The sequence below is a fragment of the Protopterus annectens genome, chromosome 2.part0, assembly GCF_019279795.1.
Source record: "Protopterus annectens isolate FY-2018-M chromosome 2.part0, PAN1.0, whole genome shotgun sequence".
In the NCBI taxonomy this organism is placed as follows: Eukaryota; Metazoa; Chordata; order Ceratodontiformes; family Protopteridae; genus Protopterus; species Protopterus annectens.
The window spans coordinates 310,715,671-310,732,371 of NC_056728.1; the positions used below are offsets into that span (position 1 = coordinate 310,715,671).

At 40.5% G+C, this 16,701-nt stretch overlaps 1 protein-coding gene across 1 annotated transcript in view; it reads left to right on the forward strand.

Moving 5' to 3' along the window:
* LMNB1 (lamin B1) overlaps nucleotides 1-16,701 on the forward strand; it is a 701,755-nt gene that overhangs the window by 649,670 nt on the left and 35,384 nt on the right. Inside the window, exon 10 of the mRNA XM_044060786.1 lies at nucleotides 8,749-8,895. Coding sequence (XP_043916721.1) covers nucleotides 8,749-8,895 — 147 coding nt within the window. The remainder of the gene's footprint in view (nucleotides 1-8,748; nucleotides 8,896-16,701) is intronic.

Here is a 16,701-nt window from a genome sequence, read left to right on the forward strand (position 1 = left end):
TTATCCATGAATGTGGGGTACAGTCAAATGCTTTTTTTGTAGTTAATCCATGCCCTACTTGGATTCTCTTCCCCTTCTTACAGTTCTCCACTATAACTTTAACAAATTATCCTTTGTTCCATATGACATTCTTTTATTGCCCTTTTGTTCTACTGCCATAATTGAGTTTTCTTCTAATTGACTACAAACTTTGTCGGCGTCAGTTCCCGTGTATAGTTTATATGTTGTTGGAAGACAAGTTATTGGTCTATAATTTTCAGGGTAGCTTGCAGGCTCCCTCTTAAGAGCATCATTTTTCCTGTTAACCAGTGTGGTGTGTGTTCGGGGTATGCAAATAGTTCTTACTCATGGCTAAATCCTCATGCAAAGAAGTTGATGCTTTAAGCCAAAAGTTAGGTACTGCATCTGGGCTTGGGGTTTTCCAGATGTTCATTGTGTTACACTGCTGCAGTCATTACACTTGGGTTATCCTGCCGTCAGGTGGTTCCCCAGTTGGCCTGTGTTCCAAAGTCTTGGTCCGGCGTTAGATGCTGTCGCCTCCTCCCTGACGTCAGTGCGGCAGGGGTATATAAGATGCAGCCAATGCTATTTTCTTCAGTCTTTCTTGCCGCGCGGTGCCCGAAGCAAAAGCAATTCGCAAGTGACTGTCGGCTGTCTCCTGAGATTCTTTCCGAATCCAGAACCGAAGTCTTCTACAAAGCTAAGTGCCCCGTTGGGGAAACTTTTTCTTGCCTCAGACCGATGTCAGTAAAAGTTAATAACTGTATTTCTTGTGGGAAGCAAATACCTCATAAGGATTTCCATTCTTATTGTATCCCATGCCTAGGGCCAGACCACGACGTCACTGGTTGTCTGTTTTGTGCTAGGTTTAACAAACGCACTATTAAACATCGGTTTGATTTTGCCCGACATTTTGGTAGAAAATTCAATTATACCATGCCGTCAGAACTTCCGACCGGAATACATAAAAAGCACAAAGACAAGGATTAGGCATCTGAGGCCCAAAACTGACAAAGCCTCTTCTAGGCCAGTCGCCGGTTCTCTGGTTTTCAGCGAGGCGCCTTCACAGCTCCTGACTACTTCTGTAGAACCACAGGCCGCTTCTGACTCCCATGTGGAGATGGCTGGGCCTTCAGATGCACAAGTTATTCAGCCTACCAAAACTAACCCTTCAGAGGGATCCTGAGTAGCTGAACTGCCCGCAGCTTCAGAGGGTGTCTTCAGACCTACTCAGTTAAGCATTAAACCCTCTGCTAAGTCTAAACCAGCTTTAAAATCTAAGAAACAAATACAACATTCTCCAGCACAGGCCTCCATGCCTAAGAAACAAATGCTCAAAATGGCCAAAGACCTAATCACTCTGATCAGGGGGTCCCATCCCCCTCCTGATAAAAGGCCTAGACAGAATGCAGACTATGACTCATCTGACCAGGTGTCCATCTCTTCAGATTCATCCTCAGACCTAGGATATTCTTTACCCCTTATGAGGATTCTGATGCTGTGGAGTCAATTCCATCAGCCTCTCTGCCTGAGGACTACTCCTTTGGGGAAACCTTGCATACCATGAGGGAGCATTTTCATTGGGAAGGCCAGGATTACTCAGAATCCAAGAAAAGGTTCCGAGACTTCCTTTTATTACCTCAACACAGACTCCTTACCTCAAGCCCCAGTTAAGCCTGACAGGTACTACAGAGTCCCTGACTCCCACAAATTTCTGTACAAAAGCCCTCTTGCTGACCCTGAAACTATTTCCCAGGGACCCAAAGGGGTTAAGGCCTCAGCCAAGAATCCAGTTCCCTCTGACAGAAATTCCAGAGCATTAAACAGATGGGGAAAGAAAGTATATACGTCTGCAACTTTAGCAATGAGAGCCTTAAATTGCCAGTTTCACATGTTAAAATGTCAGCAATTTCTACTGTCTCAGTTGAAACAAAAAATGCTTCCAGATTCAGATCCTCCTACTTTTAAAGAAATGCAGGATCTATTGCATGCAACTGAACAGGTGGGAAAACATACTTTGCAATGTGGTTTTGACTCTTTAGAGGTGGCCTGTAGAGCAGCCGTTACAGGCTCTGTCATTAGAGGACATGCTTAGTTAAAAGAACATACGTTACCAGATCATGTTAAAGCAAAATTATTGGATGCACCTTTGCAGCAGGACGTGTTATTTGGAGTTAAGGCAGAAGAGGTATTAAAGAAAATGGAGGATAAGGCAAAATCTATACAAACTGTGAAGGATTTCTTACAGGTTCAGCCTCCTCGATTTAGCAGAAATTGGCCAACAAAGAATTGGTCCTTTCCAGTTAGACCTCAAAGGGGCAGTTACAGACATCCAAGAGGTAGAGGTCAACCACAAGGTCCTTACAGGCCTCGACAATGGGTTGCATCAGGCCAGAAAGATGGGGAAGACGGGCCCCAACCATATAAAAAGCAACCCCAATGACTTCCCGCTACAGCTGCCAAACAACTCTCTTGGCAGCCCCCTTGGGAGGAAAACTGGCACTTTTTTATCACAACTGGCATATGATCGCCAAAGACAAATGGGTTCTCAACATTGTATCTCAAGGTTACAGGTTCCACTTTCACAGTCTGCCAAGGTTAAAAGGAATGCCAAATCTGCCACCAAATCAATGGTCAGAGGCTCAAAAACAAATTACAGCACTCATGGATATGAGAGCTATTCAAAAGGTACCACCACAGGAACAAGGACAAGGATTTTACTCAAGACTCTCTTTCTAGTTCCCCGGAAGGACAAAGCCAGGAGGCCCATTCTGGACTTTCTTCTCAACACTTACCTGGATGTTCCGAAATTCAAAATGTTGACACTACAGCTTTTTCCCATGCTGGGCAAGAAAGCTAGGCTCGTGACATTGGACCTCAAGGAGGCATACCTGCATGTCCCTATCAGACAAAACTGCAGAAGAAACTTCAGATTCATAGCTGGTTCAATGCATTATCAATTCTCTGCACTGCCCTTTGGCTTATCTACTGCGCCCAGGGTCTTCACAAAGTGCATGGCACCAGTAATTGCATTTTGCAGATGGAAAGGAATTCAAATTTATCCGTACCTGGACGACTGCCTGATTCAAGCAGAGAGCAAGGACATTCTTCTAAAGCATCTGGCATTTGTAGAAAAGTTAAGTTGCCTGGGGTACACAGTAAATGAAAAGAAATCAAAACTAGTGCCCTCACAAGAGATAATATTCCTGGGTGCCAGCTTGAACACAATGGCCCAGATGGCTCATCTCACGCCAGACAAGCAAGGACAACTGACTCAATACTTTCAATTGATGGCAACAAAGACTTAACTCCCTGCAAGAAAAATTCTGCAGGCCTTGGGTTACATGGCTTCTTGCATACTACTAATTCCACATGCCAGACTGCATATGAGGAAACTACAATGGTACCTAAAGAATGTATGGTCTCAACACCTTTCAAAGTTTGGAAACAGTTATACCACTAATTCCTTGCCTTCAACAGGAGTTTCAATGGTGGGCTCAAGCTTGTCACCTCAACAAGGGACAGCCTTTTACTCAACCCACAGCCAGGCAAACACTGACAACAGATTCATCGGATTATGCCTGGGGAGCACACATGGCAGGCAACTGCATTCAGGGCAAGTGGCCCGCAGAACAAAGGCATCTTCACATCAATCAAGAAAGAGATGCTAGCTGTACAAAATGCACTTATAGCTTTCAAGGACCTGCTGCATCCAGGACAACTGTTATTAAAGACGGACAACACTACAGTTATGTGGTACATAAACAAGCAAGGGGACACTCATTCCTACCCCCTCTGCAGGCAAGCCATGACCTTGTGGAACAGAGCAACTATCAAGTTCATCTGCAAGCACAATTCTTGCCAGGATAGAAAAACACACTGGCAGACGACTTAAGCAGAAACATCATGTATCCCCACGAATGGGGAATTGAATCCACAGATAATTCAGAATGATAACACAGAAATAGTGGAGCCCAGACATAGATCTGTTTGCATCCCCAATGAACTTCCAGCTACAGAAATTCTGCACAAGGAGTTACCATCCACAAGCATGTAAAATTTATGCCCTCTCATTCAGCTGGAAAAACCTACAAGTATACGCTTTCCCACCACTACCTCTCCTGCCCAAGGTACTCATAAAAGCCAGGCAAAAAGAGCCAAAGATGATCCTGATTGCACCAGACTGGCCACACCAGCACTGGTACCCAATTTTAAAGAACTTAGCACAAGGACCACTGCCTCAAATCCCACATCTGCTGACTCAGCACAACAGTCAGATACTACACAGCCAGCTAAAGACCTTAAACCTAGCTGCATGGAAGATTCCTTAGTCAAGCAGGCAATGCTGCTCTCCAAAGCTGTTATGGATGTCATTCTGGAGGCCAGAAGGCCTAGTACCAGGAAAGCCTATTCGTATAAATGGAAGAGATTCTGTGCCTGGAACCACGCACACAGCCGTGACCATCATGTTCCAAATGTTCCTCAGATACTACAATATTTAACTGAGATGCTGGACAAAAGACCCTCCTTCTCATCCATAAAGATCCACGCCTCTGCCATCTCTGCTCATTGCAACACTGATCCAGTAATTTTCTCTAATCCTTTGCTAAGACAGTACCTCAGAGGGGCTAAAAACAAGACCACCCCGTAGAGCACCTACTTCAACTTGGGACCTCAACTTTGTTTTGGAAAAATTGACTTTACCTCCTTTTGAGCCAGCTAACACAGCAGAATTAAAATATATCCCTTGGAAAACTGCTCTACTCCTGGCAATAACATCAGCACAAAGAGTTTCAGAATTACAGGCACTAATGGCAGTGGAACCTTTCCTCATTTTCCACCAGGACAGGGCGTCTTTAAGAACTAACCCTACGTTGATGCCAAAAGTGGTATCAAGTGTGGCTCTAAACCAAACTATTCACTTGCCAACTTTTTATCCAAAACCACAGAATAAAGGGGAGAGACTACTGCATTCCTTGGACATTCACAGGCAGTTCTACTTGGACAAAACCAAAGCTTTCAGGAAATCTGAGCAATTAGTAGCATATGCTGCAGGAACACTGGGAAAAGCCATTTCAAAATGGACTATTTCAAAATGGATATGACATTGTATACGTTTCTGCTATACACACCATGGGAAACCTGTACCTAGCAGCATTAGACCTCACTCCACTAGGGCAATAGCCACTTCAACTGCCTATCTCAGAGGAGTACCTACCAAGGATATTTTGGAAGCAGCAACTTTGAGTTCTGTGCATACCTTCACCAAGCAATACCATCTGCCTCTATACTCTAAATCCAGTGCTGGCTTCGCCACTGCAGTACTGCAGGGCCTTATAGCCACCCCTAATGCTTTATAGAACCAGCCACCCAACCTCAGCTTTGGGATTCTACCCAAGTGTAATGACTGCAGCAGTGTAACACGATGAACATAGTACAGTTTTGTACCTACCATAAATGTAGATGTTCGAGTGTGTTCACTGCTGCAGTCCAGGTTACCCTACCTCCTTCCCCTCTTACTTGCTGGTACGTACTTATGTCTTCTACCCTTTACTACCTATGGGGAGTATTTGCTGGTAGCTGAAAGTTTGCTTTTATTATGTATGTTTTATTAGCAATTTGAATTGCCTACCTATTTGGGGGCACCTGACATCTGGGGCAAGAAAATCTGAAGAAAATTGTCTGCTGCATCTTGTATACCTCTGCCGCACTGACTTCAGAGAGGAGGTGACAGCAACAGACACCAGACCAAGACTTTGGAACTCAGGCCGACTGGGGAACCGCCTGACAGCCGGATAACCCAAGTGTAATGACTGAAGTAGTCATCTACATTTATAGTAGGTGCAAAACTGTACTTTAGAGGCTTTTCTCAACTTTGTTTCAATCTCTCTGGCTGTTATTTCATCCCATTTCATATTCTGTACCTTTAAACTTCTTTCTTTTACTTCTATCCATTTAGCATCTTTGTTCCACTTGATCTTCATAGATACTTCTCCAAAATGTATCTACTTCCTCTATTTTTGGCATTCTTTCAATTCCTTTTACCTTATTTCACAATTCTCTATAAAACATTGTTGGGGCCTCAATCAATTGCTTATTTTGTGCTTTTCCTTGTATTTTTCTTCGTATCTTCTAAGTCTTTCCAACTGTTTTGAAATTTTTAGTTTGATCTCCAGTAGTGCACAGTAGATCCTGGTCTGTTCTAATACTGCGCATTGCTTTTATCACCTCTATCTTTTAGTATTTTTGTTGCTCTATTCCCTCGTCTATAATCTAACAAAATGTCACTTCTTACCTGCTTTATAGTTTTCTCTATTCAATATTTCCATGATGGTATTCACTTTCATCCCCCCCCCCTCCTTTTCCCTCACTACCCTGTGTTTCTGTGGTAGAACTTTATCAGTTAATTTAGCAGCACAGTAATATATTCTGTTTACTTCTGTTATATCACATGGGTCTCTTATGGACAGTCCTAATTACTGTGATCATTTGTTTTATCAGGCTTCTTACTTTTGGGGTTTTATTAACCTTCTGCATTCTGTTTTTCTCATTGAGCTTGATACATCTGTTTGTCTATTAAATCAAGCAACTCTTCTCAACTCCTTTTCTTCCATACTGAGGGCACACCCCTTGTTTTCAGTTTCCTGCAGGCATTCTATAGAAAGTTCTGTAGCATCTTCCTGTGGCACATTCTCCAATTTCATCTGTTCTGTCATATGGGAACTCACTGGCCTATCACTCCTCAACATTGACTGCATCAGAGTTTCCACAGTTTCCTGTTCCTTTCCTTGCTGTCTAGCTTCAAATGAATGTTTGTACTGGTTTCCTGTGGAAGGCTCCAAAATAGCTTGATATGGCACCTGACTAGTTGCTTCCTGTTCCACTGGTTTCCCCTTAATTTGGATATCCATTGCTCTATCCTGTTGTGGTGCTTTCTGTATTTGATTTACTACACTGTTTGCAGCTGTTCCATAAACTTAATTTCTATTTCTTTGACTTCTCCATTACTAATTTTTCTACTTTTTCTCTTGGTCGCCTTATGTTTTGTATTGTAAAGTTTTCCATATCCCGATTACTTTCCCTGTATTTTTCTTCAAATATCTTCGGTGCTGCTCTTTTTGTATTGGTTCGTTTTGCTTTCTCCTTTGCATAAATATTAACACCATATTAAATCTCTTCCTTTCCCCCGTCCATATTTCTTCACACGTCTCCTGATCTTGCTTTTCCTTATTCTGGGGACTCACTCCATCATGCTGTGATGTTTTAGACCTTCTACATTAAATCCTTAACTTCGCAGGCACTCCATAACTTAAACTTCTATTTATGTAACTTCTGCTTTACTAATCATCTTTGTGCTCTTAATCTTTTTATTGTGAAATTTTCCATATCTGGATGCCTTTGCCTGTAGTTCTCTCTGAATATCTTTGAGACTGCCTTCTCTATATTTAACTTGGCTTTCTCCTTTGCATAAATATTGCACCATATCAGATCTCTTCCCCATGTCCATATTTCTTTATTTTTTTCAAATATCTCTTTTGTTTATTTTCTCACTTCCTCAGATGCTGCTTTTTCCAAACAGATCAAAATGTCTTTATATACTGTTTTTCAAAAATATGTTGTATTAATGAATGCACATTTTTATTTGAAGCTTTTGATAGTTTTTCTTGCGGAAGTATTTTTCTTTCCTCTAATTTCTCCTAATTGTTTTGTATATCTTGTGCCTGGAAATTCTGGGCTTTTTGCATAATACACAATTTCTTAATAGTTCACTCCATCTTTATGGACTGCTGCTTTTCTTCTACAGCAGGGGGGCCATCCTCCCCGAGCCTGGCCTGGCCTGGCCCCATAGTAGGAATGTTTCTGTATTTTGAGGATTCTACACATTTTTTCCCAGTCCTGGCACCAGTGCATCTACCAGGATTGGGCACTTTTTTATCCTGGGTCTTGTGCACCCAGATATCTTTTTTGATTTACTTCTGTCCATGATGTATGCTGTATAAATCTATGTCAGTGTCACCTTGGTGAGATTGTGAAAAACAGGGTTCTCTTTGCGAAGGTACTCACCCGAGACTTGAGGATGAATTCAGTTTCAGCATTATTACTCTCCTTTACTTTGCTGACTTTTCATCTCTCCATCGGGACCCCATAACAGCCTTACGAGTAATCTTATGGTTCAGGATATCTTCCCATCAGCCATCTTTGGCTGTTTAATTTGACCAAATCCAACAAATACTTGATTGTATAGGTGGCAAATTTCTTTATTTCCAGGATGTTGCTACTAGTGAGTGAAGTGGCGATGCGCACTTGCATATTTGTCTGTTATGGCATGCGTTTCAATGGGTGCTTTCCCTGAACTTGGGATTTTAGCAGTAGTTTGCTGAATCCTATTTGTGGAAAAGTCAAAATCTGGATTTGTGTGTTCCTCCTAAATCAAAAGGACAGTTATCTTTTTTCTGCTGCAACAACAGTATTAATTTTGCTTGCACATATGGGCACGAGTGTCCTGTGCAATTTGGAATGGTGTTTTTTAAAGGAAAGTTGTGCTGAAACTAAGCTTTGCTAGCTGATGAAAAGTACAGGATCGAGCTAGGGGGTGGCAGCTACATGTAAACTAAATTAGTTTGTGAAATTAAATGCCTTTACTTTTTTGTATAGCTCTGTTTGCTTTCATTCATTTCACAGATTTGATTTTTGTTTTGCATTTTTTTTTGTGCCAGACTTTAGTTGAAACTGCATTTCTTGTTTCAGGAAGTTGCACAAAGGTCTACTGTTTTTAAAACTAACCTATCTGAGGAAGAAGCAGAAGAGGAGGAAGTGGAGGAGGCATCAAGAGAACGAGCAGCAGTCCGGGCAGCGCGTGTTTTTACCAGGGAAGAGCACAGTTTTCACCATCAGGTACTTTATTTTGCTAGTTTGTAAAAGTGAAGTTCCACAACTAATTATCAGAATTAAAAAATTGCTTTGAAAGTGGGTACTAAAACATGTTGACTGGAGGTTGGATCACCGCCAGAGATGTCACAGAAGCCCAGAGGTATGAGAACAATTCAGGAGGTGCAGCTGTAACACTTGATCACCCCATTGCTGGGGTTGTCATAAGGTAATATTAACATTGCTGTTTCTTTGCTGAAAGCCTGACTTGTAGAAAAAATAGCAATAGTTTAATTTGGGTAGTGTGTTTGGAAACAACGTGTAGAACTGAGCCAGTGGTTTATTTACTTGTGGTGGGATGAAGGGCATTCTGTGTGAAATGTAAACTTATAAATTTACATAGTTTCAGAATTCTTCCACTTCATGCTGATTAGTTCAGCATCTGTTACTAAGCTTATGGAAAAATAATTGCGCAGTAAATTGATGTAACTTTTCATCATGCATTTTCAACAAGTCTCTCAGTTTTGTAGCCATGATTGTAATCCAAAGGCATCCACCATTTCCTTGCCAGTGGGGTACTTTGCATCCCTTATTCTAGTGAGAGGGCTGCACACTTGATCACCTTAGCCTTGCCCTTACTTTTTTTCCAAATAATAACCATTTCAAAATAGAAGTGGCTTTTAGAGAAGAAATGTTAAAGAAATCAGTTTATTGTGATTGGTAGTGGTGGAATAATTGAAGACCATCTCATTTAAGTAGTAGAAGCCGAAAGGAGGAGAACTGATATTTCTAGCAACAATTCTGATAAATGTCTTAAGTAGAGGTCGCAGAATGAACAGGATCTGAACATTTGAAAATTAGAAAATGGAATTTATGGTCATTAAACAGATCTGAACATTTGAAAATTAGAAAATGGAATTTATGGTCATTAAACAGCAGACAAGTACATTGGCAGCATTCAGGGGATCAATTAAGTATGCTTGAAAGCACAGTCTGAGGTAGAGGAAATGCAAACCACATAGTTATCAATGAGCTGAAAACTTGTAAATGGTGTATTGGCTTTGCAAGTATTGGTTGTACTGGTTAACACTGCATACAAGTCCCCTAGTCAACATGATTTTGCTATGCACTATACTTTTTGCATTCTTTAACATAGAAAACTGCATTCCATTCCTTATTGCTAAATAAATCCTTTTAAGAGTTACATATTGAGAATATGCAGCAAAAACCTAGATGGCAAGAGGCCAGAGGGTCATAAGTTGGCCACCACTCTCCCTATGATACTGTAATGAATGTGGAACAGTTTCTTTTCCCTTTGTTATATTTGCTGCTGTCATTAAATGATTTCTTATAACTATTTGATCTTTATAGTAATTTTTTAATGTTTCTTTACTGTTTAATGCAGTAGAGATCAAGTTAAGCATGGTGAACATGGAGGAGGTATTTATCAGTTTTCTCTAATGGTACTTTCTAGCTGATATTTACAGGTTTTTGATTTGTACTTGGCATAGGGTGCATTTAAGGGGTAGTGGTTAAAACATTTCCTGTAACATTGTTATGTTCACCCTACCTTTCTTTGTTCAGTACTTGCCTAAACCTGTAAGGCCATTTACATTCCAAGATTGGAGTAGAAATTACTCCCATTTATTGTGACCATTCTTTGGAGCTTGTTTCCAACTTTTGATTTACATGTACAGTTTGAGATGATCACTTGTACAGTTTTTCATTTGAACTTGTCACATTGACAGTTTGCTTCAGTAAAAATACTAATTTCAGAATCTTGTACATCCTGCTTAATGTACACAAGTTGTGTGCATTTGTTGCAAGGTATCAAAAAATGAAACGCTCCCATCAAATAGGAGCAATTGCCCTAATTCGGTTACTGCATCCACAGATACTAAAGCACGTTACCACATGTGTTTCCACTTACATCGATTGACTTCTGGGAAGGAAACTGCTAAAGGTTAATGTTGCCATTTGTTGTACATTTATCTGTATGAAAAAGTGCACTGGCTATCTTTGTGCAGTTACTCAAACTTGTGCACTGTTACTTTAAATGTATTAAAGTACTAAGGCTGCTAGGGCAGCAATTTCTTGTACATTTTATTCACTTCCCACAGTTTCATAATTTTACTTTTCACTGAACTACTGGGAGATCTAACTTTAAATGTTAATTATTTAACTATGTCATGCATTTCTTTCAGCATAGTAATTTCCAAGGGCTCACGCTTGATTGCTTGCACCTGCAGACAGCTTGTCTCAAAGTAAAACCAGTTGGTTATGAGAAAAAAAGCTAGTAACTTTGCATATACATGAATGAATCTTTGTAAATTGCACCCTGAACACACTGGTCAAACATCTGGTTAATTACTTGCGCACTCATACTTTTTCTCTACTGATATTTGCTAAATGGAAAAGTTAATGACTTTGCAAATAAACATTTTCCATGCTTTTAATAGTTCTCATTTTTCAAACTTAGTTTAAGCTATATAGTTTTTAAACAAAGGACAACATATCCACACTGTAAAACTGGGAAGTTATTTCAATTCCTTACACAGTAAGGTGAAAGCACTTTACACCTCCCATTCAGCAGCAGTGGATCATATTTATTAACTAACTTTTCAGCTTTCTTACATTTAGTGTAAAGCTTAGATATGTTCCACTACGAAATTACTTTTATCTTTAGCAAATACTAAACACTTAATACCCCTGACTGAACCCTATACAAAAACTGCTTTTCAATAAAACATATAGTTTAGATAGTTACGTGTTACACGTTACTAACAGAATTTGTTAGTGCTACAAAACCCTTGTAAACCTTAGTGAACTTTTACAGCTCACCCATCAGTCACTTCTTGCAAAGCCACATTTCACATGTCTAATGGGGTCGATGCTTTAGTTTCCCGTTTATTCACCAATTTCACAATGTTGCTAGTAGTTTTACAGGTAATCTCCATCTCAACATCAGTCTTTCCAGTTCAAGTGGCTTATTGCAAGTAGGGACACTAGCTTTTTTATGTTGAGGAAATTTCCTTTGGAGAATGGTGAAGGTTTTATTGGCAGTGTCTCCAATGTGCTTTGTCAGAATGTGAAGCAGTCCTCTGGTTGGCTCCATTCCTTGTTTGTTAAACCTAATTTCCTTCTTACCCTGAACTGCATCCAGAATAGTCTAATCCTTCAAGAAGAATTATTCTGAAGCTTGGAAGTCTTCCCTGCCTCTTGACATTCCTGAATTGCTGGGATAAATGTGCTTCTCTGCCTGGAGTACAAAATGTCTCCATTTAATACTTCCTGTTGATATGATTACATTTTTTAGGTATTGGCTGTTTTCTCATGCTGTGGTTTTGAGTATACATAGTGTGCCCTTCTCAATTAACAAAACCTGTAATGGAACCCCAATCCAGCTGCTTATTTGTACTTTCATAAAATGTCTGTTCCTTCTAGTTTCATTGGTACAGCAGACAATATTAGGTTTTTCTCTGTGTTCAGTCTACTAATGGTACTGTTTGTTAAAACAACTCTTGAAGCCTCAATGCTCAGCAAGCTTCTGTATTCTAGCCTTTGGTTTTGCAGTTTTATCAGCTCTTCTGAATATCTAGTTAAACATGTTTTCCAGTCTACTTGATTGTATGTATATATTCCTTAAAGGTTTCATTTATTTTAAACATTTGAGTGCATTTATTTCTTCTAAATTACTGTAAGCCATCTCCTGTACCAAAGCTGAGACTTTTTACAGAGCAGCTGCTATATTCTCCCCAGTTTGTGTTTTTTTGGTTGATTTTCTGTTTCCTCAGATTTCATTCCTGGTGTCCAGGCAGTGTAGAATTGTTTCCAGTTGACTTTAGTGATGCTTTTCTACAGGTGCAGTTTTCGCATGAGAAGAGCTTTAACCAACCTGTTAAGTATACAGCCATCTCTGAAGTCCTTGGAAATAACAGTGCAACTCTGCCGAAGTACTAGATATTGAAAAAAAAAAAAAAACAGTTGGCAAAGTAACGAGTATGAAGTGAGTATGAAGCTGTATTCATGCCTCATCAGTCTCCCCGAGGCCTGAGTCTTGGTTTCCTTAGATTGAGACTTGCTTCCTGCTGAGTTTGCTTAGAAGTATCTAAGCTCTGCAGTCATTTTCCAGGCTCCCGCAGCAGATGCTCATTGTCAGCACATCTTAACTCATCACAAAAGCTTTTTCAGTTTGCTATCAACAGGATACTTAATAATTTGCCCTTTTCTGAAAGGCTCCAGAAACCACAGTTTATCCTGGTGTTTGAGCAGTTGCTTTCCCTCTTAGATTCTTCATCCCCAGGGCTCCAAAGAGTGATGAAAGGCAGGGCTTCCCTACTTTGACACCATCATTCCTCGTCTATACCCTGTATACAATGCTTTCTGGCAAATGTGTGCTCACATAGTACAGAAGATCTCAAGCAGCTCAGTCACCTTCTTGGGGGAATTTCTTTTTTTTTTTTTTTTTTTTTTTTTGAGCACAAGACACATTCCTTCTTGGATTTGAATGAGTAAGCCCTATATGTTCTGTGTAACTTTAGGTTGTGGTATAGTTGATGCTGTCTTGGTATCCCTTTAAGCAAGCGGACATTGAGGGAGCATTAAATTTGTGGCAACACTTCAGGTGGGGTATGTATCTCTTTCCAATACAAGTTGGCCAAAAAGGGTTTAACTGACTAGCTCACCAGTCAGTAATTTAAAAATTAAGGTGCCTGTTCAGTCTATATTCCAAGTGTTGGGAATGCAGCCTTAGAAGTGGCTCTACCTGTTCACACCTGTGAAACGGGATGGGTTTTACAGCATACAGGATTTGTGTAAATACTTTTTAAAACCCAGGAAATGATCAGTAGTGGGTTCTTAGCTAAACTGGCTCCAGTGGATTGTTTTGGAAAGAGCTTAAATTCTTTTACTGGCTTATTAGAGCAGTAAACTGCTAAACACCTAGGGCTTTTTAAAGTTCAGTGAGTTAGTTTCTCTGTTCTGAGTGAGTTTGGTTTGGTAAGGGAACCTAGACTAGCATCTTCAGGCATTTAGCTTAGGGTTTGGCATTGGAGCAGTTTTCGTAATGTCAGCTTAAACTTCCCAGAAAATGAGATATGGGGAAGCAGCATTGTCTGTCGAACCTCTTTCATGCATGGGTTCTGAGGTACAGTAGAAACTAGCTTACCAAGTAGTGATCTTTCTATAGAAAATCTTTGTAGGATCGGTACAGACAGGGTGGTAGAGGCAGGTGCAAAGCAGCAAAATATGATGGAATAAAAGTTTCCTTCCATGCAGACTTGTGATGGAGAATATTTTGGTCTCGCTTACCATAGAGTTTTTAGTAGAGGAGCAAGAGAAAGTTCCCATTTTATTCTTCATAGCGTTAAGGATGGTCCTTGGAGGTTTATACTAGGCCTTTCCTGCTGTTTCAAGAGATCCAAATTTGCAGTGCTCATGTTCTTGGCCCATCTATTGCTTGTATCAAGTACATTTTTGGACATCCTGAATCCTTGAAAGGATGCTTCTGTGTATTCCAGTCCTCTGGACTGCAAACCAATTTCTGGGATTTGGGGCAGGAATGCACATTATCCCTTCTTGCTATTTTTTTCTTGTGCACCTGTACTATTTTTCAGATATTTCATGGTGTTTTTCCACATCTAGATCAGAAGAATTTGTCTACCTGTGTCTGCAGTAGTAGTCCATTGTCAGTTTAAGGTTGTATTTGAATCTGATGAAATGAAGCTTGACCATGTTCTTGGGTCATCCTTAACGCCACTTTATACAAGTTGTTTCTACTCCGAAATGAGGCCTTTTGATTGATCCCAAAATAGATGCATTGCAGTCTAAATGTTTTTAAAGGCCTAGGCTGTATGTCTACCTGTGTCCTAATGGTAGCTGTGGCCATTTCCACATGCAGCTACCAATTTATGGTTCATTGCGCAGTAGTACTGACTACTAGGTCTTCTGCTGTGGAGTCCTTCAGTCAGCCCGACTTCCATTGCTTAACACCATTCCCCCTGATCACTGGACAGAAACCTTTCCTAGTAGGATGTTAGCTTTCCCCCATGATACTCTTGCATCTATCCATACCATTATTATTTTTTCCTTGGCCAAAATTTTGCATTGGAGAAAACCCTCCCTGGATTCCAGGCATGGTCTTCTCTCAAAGGCAGGTCTGGTCAGAGGCCATAATTCTACCCAGTTATACTTCTCACAAACCTATGGGAATAGTGCTGGTATCTTTGGGACAAAAATGTAACCACTGATCATCCATTAGTCTTCGGCCAGTCATCCCTGCAGATGCAGAATCATGGTTGCTCTTTGTAACTCCCCATAAGTATGTGTACCCTGACCACAGATTCCCCAGATCTGGATGGAGAGGGCTCCTGTACTAACCTGAAGCATGGGAGTGCAATACTTAAATGGGAAAAAGTAATCCAGAGAGTAGCTTTACGTCTGCCTATACAAGCATTGAAAGTAGTCTAGCCCTCTGACCTTAAAGGTCATGACTACCACCAGCGGATTTATTTGATATAGTAAGTAGCGCTACTGTGTGAGCTGGCAGTAATCACTTGGACTGTTTTTCCAGCTAGGCATTTATCTCCTAACTGCACATCTATTTAGACCTAAACTCTGTGGTTCAGAAACAGAGTGGATGTTTGTCGAGCCTTTATATAAGGAGAGATGTTTGCTGGATTTTCAAGGCCTAAGAACCCCTGAGAGTAATTTCAGAGATAAACCTGTTTGTATCAAAGAAATTACATTTGAAGAAATTGTGTACCAAATTCCCATGAAAAGAGTTGTGGGCAGTGAATGCTTTCTGCATTTCCTGCATTGAGATACTCCTGCATGTCTCCCATTTTGTTTATCCCCAATTCCTACAAAAGGTGGTGATTGTGTTTTTTTAACATGATTGTGATGGTTCATCTGTGGCAAAAGCTTGTGGCTTTCTCATCCAATTTAGCTGCGCATGAGTTCACATCCAGTTTCTTATGTTCTTTATTCTAAGGGCTCACTGCTAGAGCGAGTACTTGTTCATGGGACAATACCACAGGTGGATGCCCCACCCTGGCCCACCCTTCTGGTATGACATTTGGAAATTTTGTTCCTAGAGCAGAGCTGGAATATCATCCTTTATCCTTGGGCATGCTTGGCTAAAATTAATAGCTGTCATAAGTTGGTTTGTCGTCCTGTCTTTTCAGATGACTTAGAGCGCAGTATGTGTACACATTTGAAATTATGGCCAAAAGTTTTCATTAAGTACTGACATGGCTTTTGAATTGATTGATTGATTGCTAAGCCTACAGTTGTTCCCATGGAAGATGGATTTTTGCTAAAGAACCACATTTGCAACATTGCTCGAGTCAGTACAGCTCCTTGATACCATTTTCAGTAAAACGCAGCTGGGCTTAGAATAGAGGGCAGTTCTGTAGTACCAAGTTTATGGCATTAGCAAAAGGGGCATTCAGTGCTAGTACAAGAAAACTATCTAGCAGTCCCTAAACAAGGCCTCCTCAAATGGATGGTAACTTGGGAAAGATGAAGCCAGAAGACTTATTGCATTTTCTGCTCTTTTGCAGCCTTCTAACAGTATCCCCACCTGAGTGAAGCAGACATGTATTGTATAGGCCTGATCTCTGTGTTGACCCTTTTAGACCATATGCTGGTTTCTAGGAATCCAGGATGGACTTTACTTTTTTTTTTATTTTTTGGTTTTGCCATCAGTGTGGTTCAGAAAATATACTTTGCTTTTAGCAGTTCAGTCGCCAAAGGAATGACTGCCTCAATAGAGGTAAAGCTTCCTTGCTTCAGTACCCTATTGGGTATCTGCTGCAGTCTTTGAATGTAATT